The sequence below is a fragment of the Bemisia tabaci genome, chromosome 1, assembly GCF_918797505.1.
Source record: "Bemisia tabaci chromosome 1, PGI_BMITA_v3".
NCBI classification, from domain to species: Eukaryota; Metazoa; Arthropoda; class Insecta; order Hemiptera; family Aleyrodidae; genus Bemisia; species Bemisia tabaci.
In genome coordinates, this window is record NC_092793.1 from 74,225,593 (window position 1) to 74,244,522 (window position 18,930).

Here is an 18,930-nt window from a genome sequence, read left to right on the forward strand (position 1 = left end):
TAGAAATTCATCCGGCGCAAACCGACTAGGTGTGCGGCTCGACTCTGGAAAATGATGGATCAGGGTGTCTACCAGTCCGGAATTTCCGGAAATAGTACTGATTTTTTAGTCCGGAAGTACTGAAAAAGTGTGGAAATTCCGCAAAAAGTTCCGGAATTTTTAGTCATTTTTGTCGCAATTTCAAATTTTTGAAATTGTTCTAACTTCGTCAAATGGAGGTACTGAAAAAGTACGGAATTTTTCTGTCGGAGGAAGTAGTAAATTTCTTGAGAATGTACTGAAAAAGTACTGTAAAAAGTACTTATTCTTGACCAGCCTGTTTTAATAGACACCCTGTGGATGCAAGGTCATGAGATTCACGAAGGATGACCAGAACTCAAATTGCTTGACTCTAGAAAAAATGCGAGAAGAAAGGTACAAAAAAAACAGTAACTAAAATTTCTGCTCCGGCAAGTGTCGCAAAACAGTAGCGTGTTCTGAGAAATTAGTTTAAATATTTAAAGTTATGTCTCTCTCTCTCTCTCTCTTAGAGTGGTGTAAAGGGTTAGTTGTGCTGGCCGCAGAATCGTGTTTTGATGCTTGATGCTCGTAGATCAGCTATAAACAATAAAATCTATCGAAACAGCAACTTTCTACGTTTAATGTTAGCCGAAATATCGTCCTTTGAAAAGTCGAGTTTTTGACGTCGTTCACCGAGGTAATGATGTCCTTGGTTTCTTCCAACTTGCTTTCATCCGATTTTCATGTTGAACAACCAGTGCAAATGTTCGTCACACCGACTGATGAAACCAGGGGTGTCACTACCGCGATGGATGACGTCAATAACTCGACTTTCTGTGACCAGTGCGACTGACCCAATAGACAATCCTGTTTTGTCTTTCTATTTACCTCACTGGGGGGAAAAAAAACACATTGGATCTAGAGTCCAGACTCTTGAAAACACTGACAAGAAAAAATACTCTTGTTTCAATCAGATTTAAGTTTAAATCAAAAGGAAATCCGCTCAAATTAAGAGGATTGGCTCTTGCTTTAAGCTTAAATCTGATTGACGAATCAAGAGTATTTTTTCTTGTCGATGTTTTTAAGAGTCTGGACTCTAGATCCAAAGTGTTTTTTTTCCAGTCCTCAGGATCGTTTTTAGAGTTTTACACGGTGGCCTTCGAATCTCCCGCTTTCGGTTGCGATGCAATCTGGCAGCCGGGATGAAGAGGGCAAAAAATAGGTCGAAGCATGATTATCGAAGAATGGAGGATCGGTGATCAGGTGTTTTGTGTGTCAGCTCGAGGATCTTGACACGATCTGAGACGGAGAGCACACTTGGAGCATCACGGTGACGCTCGCGTCGCGTCGGCGTCGGGACGCCCGAGATGCGACGCGACGCGACGCGATGCCTGCCCCGAATCCACACCGTAAAGAAAAATGTAATAGACGACGCTTGCACTTTGCACACGGCAGTGGTGCCAAGCCAGGATACAGCAACCAGACCCGTCGCGGAGGGCGCTGTAAGAACACATCTGCCGTGATGGCGAAGAGAGCAATAAGTGCACGCTGGGATGAGCCTCGAAACACATAAAAGCATGTGCTAACCATGGCTCATACAGAAATGTACTTACTGCTCTCTTATTTGCTATCACGGCAGACATTCTCAAGGGGCGCGAACCGTGAGGTCACCAATCCTCGCATTTATTTTATTTATTTGGACGTATTTCTGCCAAACGGAACCATGTCTATTATAACGTGAGCCCTGTTATGCATATTTTCCTTTGGGTCTGTTTTAATGCACATAGTTCCGTTTGGCAGAAGTACGTACATTTAATACCTTGGAGATTCCCAGCTTCATTCTTTCCATCCCTATTCTTTCAGTGCTCCTCAATTTTTGCGCAGTGCTGATGGACGTTTGAATTAGAATGCATGCATAGCGAGAGTATGGACAGCTCGCTTCATGGAGCAGGGCTCATGGCACTTTTTGGAACCTGATTTATTTTCGGGGCTTCACACCGATTCTTGCTCTCGCTATACATAGAGTACCTATATTGAGAGAGTATGGCCACTGGGGTTACCATCTCTGATTGGCTCAGCCATCTTAGGCTGAATGGAGCCTTAGGACCCAAAAAATGGCGGACGCCATAAATTAATGTAATGCAAAATGACTCAAAATGTAGTTTTCTTTGCTTATCGTAACGAGAAATTTACTCAAATGCACTATTGCGACATCTTTACATATTTTTAAGGCTAATCGTGTGCAATTTTTGAGAAAAATTATCTTAGATGTAGTAAGGTTGGCAGCAAGTGCGGTTGGTGATAACCGTCAAAAAGTTGGCAATGACCCCCCTCCCATCCACAAAAACCAAAACAAAGCACCGCCATTTTTGGGTCCTAAGCCTCTCCATGGGGCCCAGTGGCCATACTCTCTCAATATAGGTACTCTAGCTATACAAGTATCCTAGTTTTAGACCTATGATAATAGATTTTAAAAAATTGTGAGTTTAAATTGTATTCGGCAACCCTGGGTTTTAAAGAGCTGCATCAAAGCCAAAGCATTGAAGCCCAACGCCACTCATTATTGTGGCCGGGATGGGACGGACGATGGCGGATGGCCGCTTTGATCGATTTCCATGGAGCTCCGTGATGAGCGGCCATCGGGAGTGGGCCATCCATGGTGACCAATGATCTGATCCGACAAAGCTCACGCGCCGAGCTATGTGCATCGTTGCCTGCCCCTCTCCAATTCATCCATGCAGCGAAAATGAATCTGTTGGGCACAGGTGAAATAAAAGCTATATGAAGCATAGTATATAGAAGCTGGTATTTTTCAGTAAATTCAGTTTTAGTAACTTTGCAATGCTGAATTAGGAACGGGTGTTGTCAAACCAGCTAAACACAAATGGTGTTTTACCATTAGGATTCATGGAGTTCAGTCACTTCCATGCAATGCTGAATCAGGAAGTTGACATCTCGCACATTTTTTTAGCACCTGGAAAATGCTGATTTGACAACGGCCGTTCCTACTTTGGTATTTCTTTTTTTTCCGTGTGGGGAGAAAATTGTGGACTGAATACAGGGTCTTTCGTGGGTTGCCGTTAGTTAGTCTATTCCCTTCCTCCTTTGTCCATTGCAACCACCCGCTCCACAAATAGGATCCCTCCACATCCCTTTTGTCATCTTTGTCTATGATTTGATATCAATTACAATCACGGCAATGTTAGCGCCTGCAAGACTACGTGAATACTTCACGCATTGCGCGTACTCCACGGTGCGCTGCGCACTGTTAGTGCCTACAAGACTGCATGGATACTTCACGCATTGCGCGTATGCCACTGCGCTACCGTTAAAACGAAGAATGCAGTAAGTGCAAATAGCTTTGTCTATCAATTTTTACAATCAGCCCGCTGACTCCCTCGTCAAAGTTTCAAAAACTTGGTCTTATATTACTCGTGAGAGTGTGCAGAACGAGAATTGTCAGTAATCCGAAAATCGAAAGTTTTCGTTTTTTTTTTCCTTACCCCTTTGATAAGAAAACATGTTACGTAGTGCTTCAATTAATTGAGTGGCTTGGAGGACACGGCGCACAAGTGCATTTTATTATTTCGAAAAAAACGAGTTAAAAGTTCTTGATTTTTCTGGGGCCTATATAGTGCTCCAAATACCTTCAAACTTTACGAGTATTTGTCTCACACCTTCATCGACGTCTCCTGAAATTTTAAGCTAAATTAAGCCAATTGAGGCCGTTGGGCTTAAAGTGACGGTAGGTCGCACTTATCCCGAGTTCCCTCTGAACGAAAAAGCACTTACCCTATTGGCTGCTTTTTCCGCGTCAAATGACTTCCTGACAAAATTGCTCGGCATTCTGATAGACCTTACCTTCAACTATCAAAAAACACGCACAACTCAATTTCGATCAAAGACATGCTTCTGAGCACACGATTTATTTTTATTTCATCCTTCCTTTTTCGACACGGAAAAAAAACGATGGTTCGGATTTCTGCTTCCCTTCGACTTTCCTCCCCGAGGGCCAGTCGTTTCCGTGTATCTCACCTTTTGATATACAAGCGCAACGAGCTTTGGCACAGCTGAAGCGGCTGGGCTCTAAACTCTAAAGGCCTAGATACACACGGCGATTAATTGCCGCCAGTGAAAGACGAAAGCCAATGGAGAGCCTGATTTCGATCCATTGACGTCGATATATCGAAATCAAGGCTCTCCATTGGCTTTCGTCTTTCACGTTCGGCGATTAATCGCCGTATGTATCTAAGCCTTAGTCTCGAATTTCTGGAGCTGCATTTATGCGCCTTGTCTCCCAAGCCCCTCAATCCTTGCTTTTTGTAGAGGTCTTTAAATATGCGCATGGAGTTGCGGCGTTTTCCCCAATGGACGGCAGCATGGCTAGTTTTATAATTCGGCAACATGGTGTTGAAAGTATTTGCAAAGGCTCCCGCGGTTGGGTGCTCATCCCTGAGCGTTGTCAACTCAATTGCGGGGACGCGTGCACCGACGCGCATACAAAGCGACCGCGGACGGAATTTCGTCTCAATCCCGATCGCTGCGCCACTCGCCATTATCTCGCCCGGCATTGTAAAACACGCTTATTTACTTATAATCCAGAGACTTGAACGCCGGGTCAAGAAGCTAGGCGCGTAACCGCTCTCGCCGCACAGTGCACCGAGCATTGCCCACAGGTCGGCAATGATATGGAATCTTTAAAAGCTGGAGTACCTATATAGTAAGAGTACGGAGCATAGAGCTTATAGCGCCCAAAGCAACCAAGCTATGAATTCAAAATACCCGGAGTGATTTATTATTACAATATTACGACCGTTGTTTGTAAAGCACGTATCCATGGCTAACGAACAATACCGCGTAACTGCAAACTGACAATTTTGCAGGACGAAGAGAAAATTTCGCCATTTTTGTAATTTTGAGGTTAGACGTGCAATTTTTTTATACATTACAGTGTCATTACGACGCTCCCCTGCAGAATCGGAAAAAACAAATAAATTTGCTTGCGTATTATGTATTATAGAATGTACCGAAGTTGCTGACTCATTTTCGTCAAAATTTCAGTTAGGCGATTATTGATCCTTACTCCGCGGCCCATGATATTTGACTTAGTTATTCCATGAATTTTTGCAGAAGGACGCTCGATTGGCAGTGACATTTACAGTGTTAGACGATTGGCTGCCCTTTTGAGCTCTGAGAGCTCCATAATTCGACGTACTCGTACTCTCCCTATGTAGGTACTCTTTTAAAAGCTAATTTGTAATTACAAAACGTAGAAGTTCGAAAGAGGCTTCATCGGTTTCCTCGTCAAATTTCCATCAAAAAGCACCCCCGACATTTACATTATGACGAAATTAACATCAAAATCAGTAGTTTTGGTCAAAAACTTCACGCTGTAACAAAAATTCTAGGCGTTTTACAGGTCCGTTGGTACCTTTACCATCTCACTTTTTTTTACCATTATTGGTATTTTTACCGAGACAGACTCTGAAGCTTACCTAAAAACCAATATTTTTTCTGTTTTTTCAGGTAAGAATACCACTTTTTTTGGTAATCAATTCCGGTAACTTTGCCATTTTATCTCGGTAATTCTACCACAGTCGATAAAAAATATTGGCGTTTTTACCAAGGTCTAGTAAAATTACGACAAAAGTTCAAATAGTTTTACCGAGATTCTCGGTAAAATTACCAATTCCATAAATGGTAATTTACCAAGAAAAAACGGGGGATCAATTAGAAACCTGAATTCCTAGTAATTGTACCCTTTTCTTAGTAGTAAATACACCGAGATTTTTTTTTCAGTGCATGTCCGACCTCCCTCAATGGCTCGTTGTACTGTGCGCCGCCGTGAGAGGGTAGGCAGGAGGGGGAGGGGCGAAGCTCCCGGGAGCAGTTTAAGACGACGCGACGCGCCGACTCAGAACACGAGGTCGATCGGAGTACAAATTATTGTACCAATTAAACAACTTATTCGCTATCCCTGCCCTCTTGATTCTCCCACGGCTTCCGCGCTTCTCGCCCTTTGCTGCCATTTAACGTCGAGGCGAGGTCTCGTTGGGAACATTTTTAAAAAGGTTCAGTGTACATGCAAAGTATCCGGCATTAAGTGCTCACAGAGCTGAGAGGCTCGGAAAAATAATCTAGCTGATCGACGACTTAAAGTCTCAATAACGTGAGGGTTTCCAGCGACCATCACTGGGAAAAGAAACGTTTGGATCTAGAGTCCAGACTCTTAAAAACATTGACCAAAAAAAAAATACTCTTGATTCAATCGGAATTTTGCTTAAATCAAAAGGAAAATCCGCCTAAATCAAGAGGCTCGGCTCTTCCATTCAAGACAAAATCGGATTGAATCAAGAGTATTTCTTTTGTCAATGTTTTAAGCGTCTGGACTCTCGATCCAAACAATTTTTTTCCAGTTTTATCCTGGAGCGTGCATGGAGTCCATGGTGGAAGTAGAAAGAAATTGACGATGAGGTCATTTGGGACCATCCCTGTGCCCTTCCAGGGTAGTCGAAGGGTTTGGAGAATCTCTCTTCATCGAGTCTTTATGTAAGGGTATTTTATAAATCATGACAACTTCGAAGGTCCCTTTTCCCACCTGCAGTAAAAGATCAGCAGTTACTTGAAATGGATACAGGGTGCCACTGTTGTGTGGAATAACAAGATTCATTAAGGAATCAATTGAAAATTTTAAATCGATTGGAATTCGTAGCTTACTTTCGTTAGGATTCCTAGAGCTTTCAGTTGGGCAACACAGCTGTGTTGGTGTGTGTGTCCGTGTGAATAATCAGGAGATTAACAGAGCCATAGGAGCGTCTGGTATTACGATGACGCAATCCAACCGTTTAACCTTTATTCGCTATCACTTCTCGTGTATCGTCGTCTGTATAAGAGCTCCACTTGAAGCGCCCCTCTGCCAAATCGTTTGAGGATTCCACCGGGATGACCCAAAACCGCGTACGATGGTGGGGTTTTTCATTGCGGTTGGGTGGTTCTCGTTTAGCCGAGGTAAAATTTTGCCCGATTTGGCGAGGCTGGTCGCGGTGGTTGCGCTAGGATGACTCGACGCTGCACCGGCGCCGTTGTTTTGTTTTCTGTTGCAAGTCGGGATCCACCAGCATCCCTGCCAACCGGACCGTGTACACCGGATGAGATCTCCAGTTCCGGTTTGGGTCGAACTTTGAGATTCAAGTTTTGAGCTATGTTGCTCTCCGGGCAAGTTGAATCACTGATGCAAATGAAGCTCATCAACACCACCGTGGTATGGACAGGAGCAGTAAGTCCAGAAATTATCTTCTGAGAAAATTGGACTTCTCATTTTTGTAGCCTTTTTTTCGTCATACACACCGAAAGAAAAGTTGAAGATGATTTAACATTCTGGATGTGAAAAAAGTATGCAAAAACTTATAAAATGCTGAATTTCCCGCCACACCAGTTATTTTTACATCTTGACATTGCTAAAATAAATGCCGTAACGGTTAATTCAGCATTTTATAAGTTCTCGCACATTTTTTTTACATCCAGGATGTTAAACCAAATTTACTCTTTTTTCGGTGCATAATCGCACCAGACTAATTTTTTGGTCATGATGTTGAAGACGATGCCATTCTCGAGATTTGAGTTGCCTGCACGAAAATTTAAAAAAATAAATGCTATTGTGCATTTCCGTTACACGGATCAATATTACGAAACGCTTAATTTGGTATATCATCCATAGCCTTAAAAAAGCACACAATGAGTAATTTTTGTTTTTATTCAAACTTTCCTTCCTGCACTCTATGAATTCAATGCACAATGGTCTTTCCTGGTCAAAAGCGGTTTGTCGAACCACAAACCACGCAAGCTTGCAGATCTTTACTCCGTCTATTCAAGAAGCTTTGGCATATCAAAACACTTAAAATCCTCTTAAAGCATTTTAGACCGAAACGAATCGAACACAAAAGCTCATAGTACCAAAATCTGAGATGAATCACCCCGTGCCTCCCCCGTACAAAGCGTATCAACTTTTCTCTCCGTCTCAGATCCGCCATTTATGGAAGAACGTCGTGTGAGCATTCACATGTTGCCAAATTTTTCCGGATAAAATATTTAATTTTGAGAAAAGTCATACATATGTTTCCTTAAAATTTTTAGAGACGCTAACTTCTCCTGAGGATGATCGACGATTTTATGCTGATTTCATCGATTTGACGAGTCCTTCATTTTAAGTGATTTTTAGATTTTGGATTTTTAATACTTATATATAGTTTCTTCTGCTCGTTATACTTGATGGCCTGACAAACAAGGCTATGCCCTAGTCGTTAGAAAAGAAGAAGCTAACTTCAATTGCGGATAACATTCTTTGAAATTTTTTAAGGGATAAACCAACAGGTCTCTCGGAAAAATCGTACTTCATCGGTGTAAATTTCGCAACGTTCGGATATTGACGTGACGTTTTTCGTTGGCACGGAAGAGATTCGTTCTTCCGATCCCTTCGGTCATGATACTTGGCGTGGTTTGCGGTTTTCTTGCCCCCAGCTCGAAGTTCGCATCCTTACCACTAGAGCACGCGCATTTCCTCCTGGGCTCCGGACACGCTCGTGCGACGCCGGCTCGCATTTCTTCGCTCCTCTGACGTAGGGGGTATCTCGATTTTCACATGATCCACAAAAAGCATGGGCTCATATTTAGAACAAGGCTCACGAGGAAATTGATATAAGCCCTTTCGCGACGATTTCGCCGTACTTAATCGCCGAGAGAGTGCGTTACCTGTTGCCGGATACGGGAACTCGTGGCTGGGGACGGGCGGGGAGGGGCTAGGGGTGGGTGCAGCGGATAACGGGCCACGCGGCGCGACGGGCATGCGCGTGGATGTTCGACGACGCATCGATGGCGACGCCGGAGTTGGGAGTTGCAGGTTGTCATTTGGTCGCCCATTGTCATGCAAGCCCGAGTGGTTAATTTCGGGTTAGACCGCGGATCGGATGTGTGCGAGCGCGCTGTTGTCAAATGGATCACACAGGAAAAAAATTTCCGTCTTAAGAACCGAACGTCCTATGCTCCATATCATCCAAACTATTCTGTTTGTCAAATCAAACTTTCGGTTTGTCGAATCGAACTTTTGGTTCGTATGCCCTAATTTCGGTGGTAAAGTGAACTGACGAACGAAGTTAGGTCATACCGACCGAAAGTTGATTCACATTTTTATAATCTGTTGCAAGAGTCTATTTCTAAAGATGAGGTGTAAAGTTCACCTCGAGGTTCGTTAATGGTGCTTTTATCATGATATTTTAATGTTCGCCTTAAACCTTTCCATGTAATTTCAAAGTAAACAATAGGGAGTCTTCTAAGGAGAGAAGTTGTTCATGGAACGACTGTTAATACAGCACAAGGAACTTCCTTTTTTTATCTCATCCGGCATTGTGAAACTCGCGTATTTACCTTTAGTCCAGAGACTTGAACGCCAGGTCAAGAAGGTAGACGCTGTAAACGCTCCAGCCACACATACATTGCTGCGAGCCTGTCGGAGAGGTCGGGTATGATAAAGAATCCTACTATTAATACTGCTACTACTACTACTACTACTACCACTACTACTACTACTATTACTACTACTACTACTACTACTACTACTACTACTACTACTACTACTACTACTACTACTAATACTACTACTTCTAACATCCGCTTGAATAGCGTTTCCGTGCGCTCTGCGACACCTAACCGCTTTATTCCATCAATCCACGATTTAGTAAGGCGATCTCCACGTTTTCTGCCAGAGGGTGGACCCATCCAGAACCGTCTTAGGCAACCTATCATCTGGCATCCTTCGCACATGCCCATACCAGACAAATTATCTCGTGAAAATGTCATGCCTTATGTTGTTTTCGACGCCCACAATATCACGTATCCTCTCATTCCGGACGTGATCCTTTCCTGACCCTCCGGCCGATCTACGCCAGATTTTGGTTGCCTTAAGAAATGAAAAATGTCCTGGGACGTTTTCTCTCAAGGTAACCTTAAAATTTAACTCATTCGTTGAAACAATACTTAGAAAAGAGGTCTAGTAGGCCTTAGATCTAATAAGGCCCAAACCGGTATAAATCTCTCAGCGTGACTCTAACTTAATATTCCAATGCAAACTGCCTGAGCTGAACACTCTCTCCCCTCAGTTTCGTACTGGTACGCATTAGAGTTCGACAATTAAATTTTGACTCTAATTTTAATTTTTGGAATTTCTTGGATTTGCTTCCCCGCGAAATGGTGTGGACCCAGCACCATTTCTCCACCTTGTTACATACAGTTCGGGCCACTTCTAAGTGTTTTTTTTTTTTTTTTTTTTTTTTTTTTTTTTTTTTTTTTTTTCACTTAGAGAAGAGGCTTCATTGGATTCCTGGTGAAATTTCAAATAAAGCGGAAGAAATGGCAGGGCAGCGCATGGGACATGGATCATGCCCCGCGCTCGACTCAATCATAGAGCGTGGACTCTCACTCGCTCTCCCTCCTATCTGGCCGGCCGCGACCTCCTCCCACTCGTTGCCCAACTTTTAATTTATATATACCCGGCTATTGTATCCCATTGACATTGTCATCGCGGCCAATTACGGACGCGGCTGTGCGTAGACGCGCAGACGCCGCCGCACCGTCCGCTCCGTCACGCAGCGCCCCGACTCGTCAACCTCTCCCACCTTCGTCACGCTTACACCAACGAAATCACAAAAGTTATATTTTACCGATTCACGGATTTCCGGAAACCACCGACAACGCGCAGTGGATCACTCTGCAAAAAGTCAATAGGGAGGGTAATGCACGAAAAAAATAGGGTAGTCGACACAAACCAGCGGCTAGCTAAAAATGCGCCAGCTACCGTGCGGTAGTTACGATAACTACCGCGGTGGAGGCCACATCTAACCAGGTAGTAATCTGCGGTCCGTAACTACCGCAGGGTAGCTGGCGCATTTTTAACTAGCCGCTGGTTGTGTCGACTACCCTATTCTTTTCCGTGGTGAAAAATATTCGAAAATCGAGTTTTCCTACTAAATTCCAACAATCTAATGTAATTCAACCCTACCTATCGCAACTTGAAACTTGGCAATTTCTTATCAGCTGTTCTTCCAAGTTCTATATAATTTTATCCAACCCCAAAAAAGATCAAAGAAAATAGTAGTGAAAACTACCAATAAAGCTATTTCAGTTTCAGTATGTGTTTCAGTTGAATCATTGTATGATATAAGCATTGTTGAGAGTACTTAACAAAATTGTGACCCCGACGTGATATTCCATTCGGCCATGGTCGTTAAGTACGTTTATAGTACTCAGTATCACTATAAGTTTCAACTGCGTAATCCACCCGGGAGTTCATGTTGCAAATACCCCTAAACAAACCCTCTTTGATTGTTGGTTCTTCCAAAAATGACAAAAAATAGTTTAGGAGAAAAGAGATTAGAGGATGCACGATTGTGCCCGCAATAGTGATAAATAAAATTCAAAAGAAAAAAAATGAGCGAAAAATCGGAACCAAGAAGATTTCTAAGGAGTCAAGACCTCTTTAATCTAAGTTTCTTACCATCAAGAAGTCATCTTATTTTAATGTTCCGCGCTATATTAATTGACCTTTGAACATTCCTCTTTAGAAAACTTGTACTCTTGCTTCCCTACTTTATTTTACTTAGAAAAGTCCTGGACAAACCACTTCAATAAATTGAACTGGCATAATTTTATTTCCAATGGTAATTACAACCAGACAGGCTGTAAATGAATCCTTAGAGATATAATGGCAATCCAACATTCAAATTATATTTTCCTCTTCCACTCTTTCTTTTCATTTTCTAGTGAAATGGGAGTAAGCAATAGTCAAAAATTTCTGTGAATCTTATATGTAGTATGATAAAATATTACATCATTTGGAGAGCAGGTTGCAGAAGATTCCTATGGTCTGAGAGGAGGTCTATGCGTGATAGCATCATTCCAAAATTGACTTTCAGAGGCCTCACCCCAAAATCATTTAAGTCAATATCATAAAGATACCAACCCAATTATATGATTATTTTTTCACAGCTTCATCGTGCCTATCTAAACACACCATTACTTATTTGTATTTTATTTGTAAAAGTGCAATTGTAAACACGCACTGAGCCTAGTGCTCTGACCAAAACTCCGAAGACGTTCTGCTCATAGTTGCCAAGTTTACCGCGAAAGGACGTAAGGAAAAAACACTTGTATTAATAGACTTCATTTGTTTCTTAGTTTGCTAATCCTATCAAAAAGTTTAAGTCTAAATGTATGCTCTCTTCCACTTTAGAGTATATCAGAGGGAGGGGGGGGGGGATAAATAAGACATTGATATTAGAGGTAGCAAAACGCTTGTTGAAAGAGCTCGAATCAAAACTTTCAGTAAAAATTGCTCCTTAAACGTAAAATGCGTGCTGCAATGGTTTCGACCTTCCAGTACCTCCAATTAAAAGAGTCTTTGAAATGATGAACTACAGTCACGGTCCGAGTGACTTTCAGGTGATACTTATTTTATTATAGGTACATTTCAGCAGTTTACAGCTGCAATTGGAGATAATTTTCTCTCCCACTCATTATTTACTGTCTCAAACGGAGCTGCTCCGGTTGAGCACCGAAATATCGCATAGTCACTCTCTTTAGTCATAGTTCTTCCGATAATTCCTATGATGAAATATTTAATTGCAGAATCAAATTGTTACATCCTACTCTGCCAATTTATCCTTCATTCCAACAGGAATGGGTAGAGCTCTTCTGATGATGATCATTCATATGCGTTTTCTATTTTCAAAAATAAATATGTAAATCAAAAATTTGAATATTCTGATATGCATAAAAACCTGACTTACCCGTAGAATCGGATTGTGTTTTATGACTTTAGTTGGATTGTATGATACATGTTAATTTTTTTAAAAAAAAAAAAAAAAAAAAAAAAAAAAAAAAAAAAAAAACAAGAAGTAATACGTACATAGATTGTAAATTTCCACATTGCAAACCGTGGACCTATTCGGCACCGCTGCCCGCTAGCCAAGGCGGGAAAAAACAAAAACAACATTAGTTGGGGTGTTAAAAGATTGTGTCAATAAAACACATTTGTATCAACAGCTGTTGCAGCCCACGAACCACACCTCATGAACAGGACAAGCCGAAAAAATGTTTTGGAGGTTCGCCGGGTCGAGGCATCGAGACCGCGATTACTCTCACATCGATTAACCGGAAAACTATCGAAATTCGACTCATTGCGATTTGTTCAAGTCGGCACGGACCACCTCGAAATACCATATCGAAGTGCGATAGAATCGTAACGGTATGAAATTGGCCGGGCCGCTTCGTGTCAGATCGGTGAATTTCAGCCGTGGGTTGACTCCCAAATTCATGACGCCTAATGGGCCGCTATTGTTCTTCGAAGTTTAGACGGCTGTAGCTGCGGGACGGCCGTTGCCCGTTGCGCCTTGCGCATGCGGTTAGTGCGATGCATTCTCCAGCGATGCACAATGCCGTGCTTAGAAGGAACACCGTATGAACCTTCAGGGGTTGCCATACTCCTTTTACAGAATGCGAATTTAATGGATAAGCTTTGAAAAATTGTCTTCCAATTTTATGCCCAATTTTGTCTACAACTTCGTCTGAAGTATCAGAAAATTTCAAAAAAAAATCAAGCATAACTTCCTGACTTAAAAAATCATTTTTTATCAGGGTACATTCGACAACATTCGATTTTTCTTACGGCGTTTTTCCTTACGGCAGCATAGGGCGAGAGTGTTGAAGAGGCCCGATCAACTGTTTTTAGACGTGCTGGAATCCCTTGTCAATTCGTCGTTTCTCTGACGTAAGGGCGTATATCTCTATTCCTACATGAGCCCTCACAAGCATTAACTTGTGCGGATGTCGGGGCTTATCTCAAAATGTATTTACGCCCTTACTAACCTTTTACAGGTCCAGTCAGGACTGGCGCACAATGGAACGAGCTATTAGAAGAGTTAAATTTTTGGCTATAACTGCAAATTTTGATGTTTAATTCGTCACATTATAAATTTTAAGGGGTGCTTTTAGTAGTAAATTTTTCGAAAAAACCAATGAAACCACTTTTAAAATCTCAAAGTTCTGTATAAACGGAGTTATAAGCTTTTAAGGTTTCCAAATTTTGTCCGACTTCTCTTATTGACTCAATCCACGGTGCGGCGCAACTTGCGAGGGGCATAAAAAGTATGCACTTGAGTGGGTAGTCAATTTTTAGGGGCGCCAACGGTGGAGGCGCCAAAATGTTCCACATTACGGTCATTAATTTCAGAAATGCGCAATTCCTCTTCCTCTAATTATTCTTTTTCTGTCTCCTCTATTTCCTCATTTCCACCCTCACATTTAACGCAAGCGGGTTCTTTTCGAATTGCGATTCTATTAATTTGAGTGTTTAAATATTGCATTACAATAGAACTGCAAGAAGGACGCATGATGGCCAAATAAAAGTAATAAGAAAGGCACGATACATCGAGGTTGATTCTGCTGATGGGTGCTCAAGGTCGTGCGTCGGTTCAATCGAAGTTTATGAAGCAATATAGTTTATTGTGTACTTACAATAATAGATAATTGTGAGGTTTTCGAATAGATGACTTTTTGCGCTTCCCGGTAAGTTTTTTTTGCCTATGTGGAGAAATTGAAGGCGAACCTCAAGTGAACGATATCTCTTAAATTCGCGCTTTCTGGTATGTTTGTTGCCTATGCAGCAAAACCGAAGGCAAACTTCAGGTGGACGATACAAACCATTAGGTTGATGATATCATCGTTCATTGGTTCAATCAAAGCTTATGAAGCCATGTATTTTTTCTTCTTCTTTTTTTCTTTTTTTTTCGAGGAGATGACTTGAGTATCCAATAGCGACTGGATAAAGAGGTGGACTTCCTTGTAGAATAATAAGGGAATTCGGGCTTTAAATAGGCTAAAACTTATGTGAACTCTCTTCGAAATTCGGCAACTGCGAGAGTGTGAATTGCCCCCAAATCTCAATCGAAACATAAAATTTTACGCCTCCCATTTTTACAAGCCGAACATGAATGAATTTTTTCTCAAACGAGAGTCGCCGGTCTGAGGGCCTATTTTTTGGCCGAAATTTTCATAACTAGTGGGTCGGCGTTTAATTTACACGTTGGCCGCACGCAGCCCCGCGATAAAGTCGGATCAAGAGCTGTAAAACGATGGGCGGAGAAATCCGTGTTCGATGGTTTCGTCTTGGAAGCGTCAAAATTGCAGCGGGACACCGTTACGCGGGGAGACATGATTGCGGCCGCGAGGAAACGAGTTTCGGGCCGGAATTCTGCCGTGCTTGGCAAAAACCACGTATGTACTAGGATTTTTTATTGAAGATAAGTGGTTTTCGCTTTGTGCGGCAGGATTGTAGGTTCCTTTTTTACTCACACCCGCAGTATCGTGACCCTTGTTCCGAGTTTCGACCCCGTTGTCTCTCAGTGTAAAGAATTAATTCGGTAGAAAATTTTCGATTTTGCTTGTCACTTTTATTCATTTATAAAAAAGAAAACAGCCAGAGGTGGCATTTGGAGCTCCTTCCTACTCGTCATTTCCCCTCTCCCTCCCAGTTCACATTTTAAAGTTTACGTTTTAAGTTTTTTGAAGTTCCTTCGTCAAACTAGTTCAGGTGTGAGGGCTGTTATGACGTAGATCTCCTTACGATATTTAAGATGGACTGAGTCAAATCAGTTCTCAATTCATACCATGCGGCTATCGTGCTTGTTTAAGTTTTATTCATTTTTAACCAATTATAGTGCAATTTTCGAGAGAAATGACATTCTTGTGGTCCCTCCTGATTTCAGACACACTGGAAAGACTTTCAAGAGAGGACCGATTCGAAGTAAATATTTAAGAACTGTTTGAAAACTTCTCCTCCTTTACGGAGAGCAAAGAAAATCCATTTTCACCAAGAACTCCTCCGTAAAATGACTACTTACTTCATATCAAGAGGTTGGAGGGTTGACCAACAATTTTTCTTGGTTCCCAGAAGAGAGGTATTTTCAAAAATCACAGGAAATAAATGTTTTAGAGGATATTTTCTGATCACATTGGGTTTAGAGTCCCCAAGTCCCCTCAGTTGATGGCCACATTTCGTCATTTCCCGAACGAAGGAACGTAACTCCATTTCAGGGTTGCAAAGATTGACTCAAACAATTCATTTTTTTGCATGAATGTACCTGTGCAATTTTCCCCCGAAATTATCCGATTTTGGCATGAGATCAGAAGAAAAATCGAGGAGATTTTCACCTAGAAAAACCTAAAATTTTACTGGAACAACTGTCATTTGCGAGGGGAAATTTGGCAACATTTAAATGTAGTTACGTTCTTTCGGGCGGGAAACGACCAATTCCGAATTCAATGCAATTCAGGACATGTACATTTTACTGACTAATCGGACCGCGTTAAACAGAAAGGAACCAAGCCACATCAGCTATTGCCAAATTTAATCGGGCAATTTAATTTTTACATGAAAACGGTTGAGCGGATTCTTGTGCAAATTTCCATGAATTTTCACCATAATACAAAGCAAATTCCTTAACATTTTCAAAGGAATCCGCACGAACGTTCTCTCGTAAAAAATCAAATTCCCCTGTTAAATTTGGTAATAGCTGATGTGGCTTGGTTCCTTCCTGTTGAACTCGGTCCAATTGGCAGCGTTGCAATGCACTAGGCGTCGCTCCAATGTCACGTGAAAACCGCCCAAAAGCAAAACTCAATTAGCGAGTCAACAATAGCCTCATCGCTCGCGAAGTCGGAAGGAAATGTAAATTAGAATTTCTGCAAGAGCGCATATCGCAGCGGAGGGCGGTCGTTTTAATGGTGGCGGCAGCATATTTTCAGCTAATGCATGCCGAAATCCAAATTCAAGTGCCCTCATTTTTTGATAGGACGGACTAGTGATAAGAGGTCACTGTGAACTGCAAAGACAACCGTCGCGTTGGTTCTGCGTTCTGTGATGGTAAGGTATCGGGGTTAACGGTACGGCGATAACTGACTATTTACTGTTTGAAGTGTAGCTCGGAATTTGTAAATTGGGGGCCAAGAGACCTCCACTGGTATCTCGGCAATGGTGGAAGCTCTTACTTTCGGGTCTCTAACATTCAGCTGTTGACCTACCTACTAGGTGGATGATTGACTACGTGTTGAAAATTTCGTTTCGCAATCAAACCGAAGTTTGGCTCATGACGACACCCGAAGCTCATCATCCACCTGGTGAGTGACATGAAAGCAGCTCCCATAATTAATTTTCCGAGAGGAAGTCTTGAATCCCCGAAAATAAAAGTTTCCACCAGTCGCTAATCGGACGTGCCAAGGAATAGAGCCGTATGAAAATTTGAGAGTTGCCGTTTTTTCTTCGATAAAATGTTTAATTTCGAAAAAACTTATGAGCATTTTTTCTTGATATTTTCCGTCACTTTAGATACAATTTCGAACAAAATCATCTGAAAAATTGGAGGAAATTCTCTTGCAAATTTTCCGGAAGTGCGTGGTTTACCAAGGGAAACTGGGCAACGCCTGAAGGCTCATACGGCGTTTTTCTTTAGCACGGCACACGAAGAAAAATACTTCGTGCGTGGGACCCGAAGTTGAGGTCGTATAATGGATTTCTGAAATTTTCGGATCGCGCATCCGAAAACTTGAGGTCCAGCTGCCAAAGTTCGGGTCAAACATCTGAAGCACTTCGGTTTATACCGAAGTACATAGACGTGCGAACCGAACCATTCGGTAAGTAGAAGTACTCAGATGTTTGACCCGAACTTCGGCAGCTGGACCTCAAGTTTTCGGATGCGCGATCCGAAAACTTCAGAGATCCGTACGACCTCAACTTCGGGTCTCAAGCACGAAGTTTTTTGCTCCGTGCGGAATAGGCCAGTGGAGGGTCTCTTGTCACTGTTTGTGAGGGAAGGGGGGGGGGGGGGGTCCGGCTAAAATTTCCTCGGGGGAGGAGGATTTCGAATGTTTAGAAAACCTTAAAATAACGTTGTTTAGGACGATTTTTCTCAGTCATGGTGGACAGACTCCCTTGACCCCCCCGTGCCTACGGCTCATCTCCGATGTTGCCAGCTGTTGCTCAGAAAGTATCTCGCGAGGGCATCGTTTGGACACGGGGAAAGAGCGGTCGTTTTTCACGTTCACCGTCGTCCATCAGTTTCGCTGATGCGTGTATACATACCCCCAGCCCGGGCATTCCAAGCCCGTCGGCCGCGCAATTGCGTCCGAGGACGCATTCCTCGTATAATTTTAATTCCTTCTTTCTTGTGTAAATCTTCGGGCTGATATTTTAAAAATGATAATTAAACGAGGAACAAAAGGACCCCGAGAGGAAAGCCCGACGGAATTACGAATTAGGAATTCAGGAATGGCCGAGCGAGGCCTTTTCAACTTTTCACGCCGCTGCAACTTGCGCTTCTTCGTATGTTTCTAATTGTTCCGTTTCGTCTGACCACAGGCTCGTTGAGTGAGCGGAGTGATGATTCGACATGAGTTATGATACCTGTCCCGAAATCGTCATAGGGACAATGGGGGTGTATTTATTCGCACCGGTGCACATATTTATTTCAATTCGTTTCTCTCGTCTTTTTTTCTGTCACTTATGGCCGGGATGGTATAGTTGTTTGTTAAAAAGCTCATTATCCCGAGGAGAACTTGAGTAGTTTTCATTGGGGCTGAGAGAGGTTTGGGAGAGTGTCTGGCATGGTATCCGAAGAAGAACAATTTTTCAAAACCAAAAGTAAAATTCAAGTATAAGGCTTTGAAAACAGATCCCTGCAATGAACTAAAATGGTTTGCCATCAGGCCATCACAAAAATTACATAGGAGCAGAGGAAAAAATATGAGAAATTTTCCAAAATATTAAGGTAAGTATATCCTGCCTTTTCTGAAAGTTTGTAAAAAGCATGGAATTTTGCCCTTCGAATT

General features: G+C 42.3%; 1 protein-coding gene across 1 annotated transcript in view; it reads right to left on the minus strand.

Annotated features, from left to right (window-relative positions):
* Positions 1-2,478: 2,478 nt before the first annotated feature.
* Positions 2,479-18,930, minus strand: part of LOC109033094 (UDP-glycosyltransferase UGT5) — a 72,870-nt gene continuing 56,418 nt past the window's right edge. Inside the window, exon 6 of the mRNA XM_072306153.1 lies at positions 2,479-2,752. Coding sequence (XP_072162254.1) covers positions 2,527-2,752 — 226 coding nt within the window. The 3' untranslated portion in view covers positions 2,479-2,526. The remainder of the gene's footprint in view (positions 2,753-18,930) is intronic.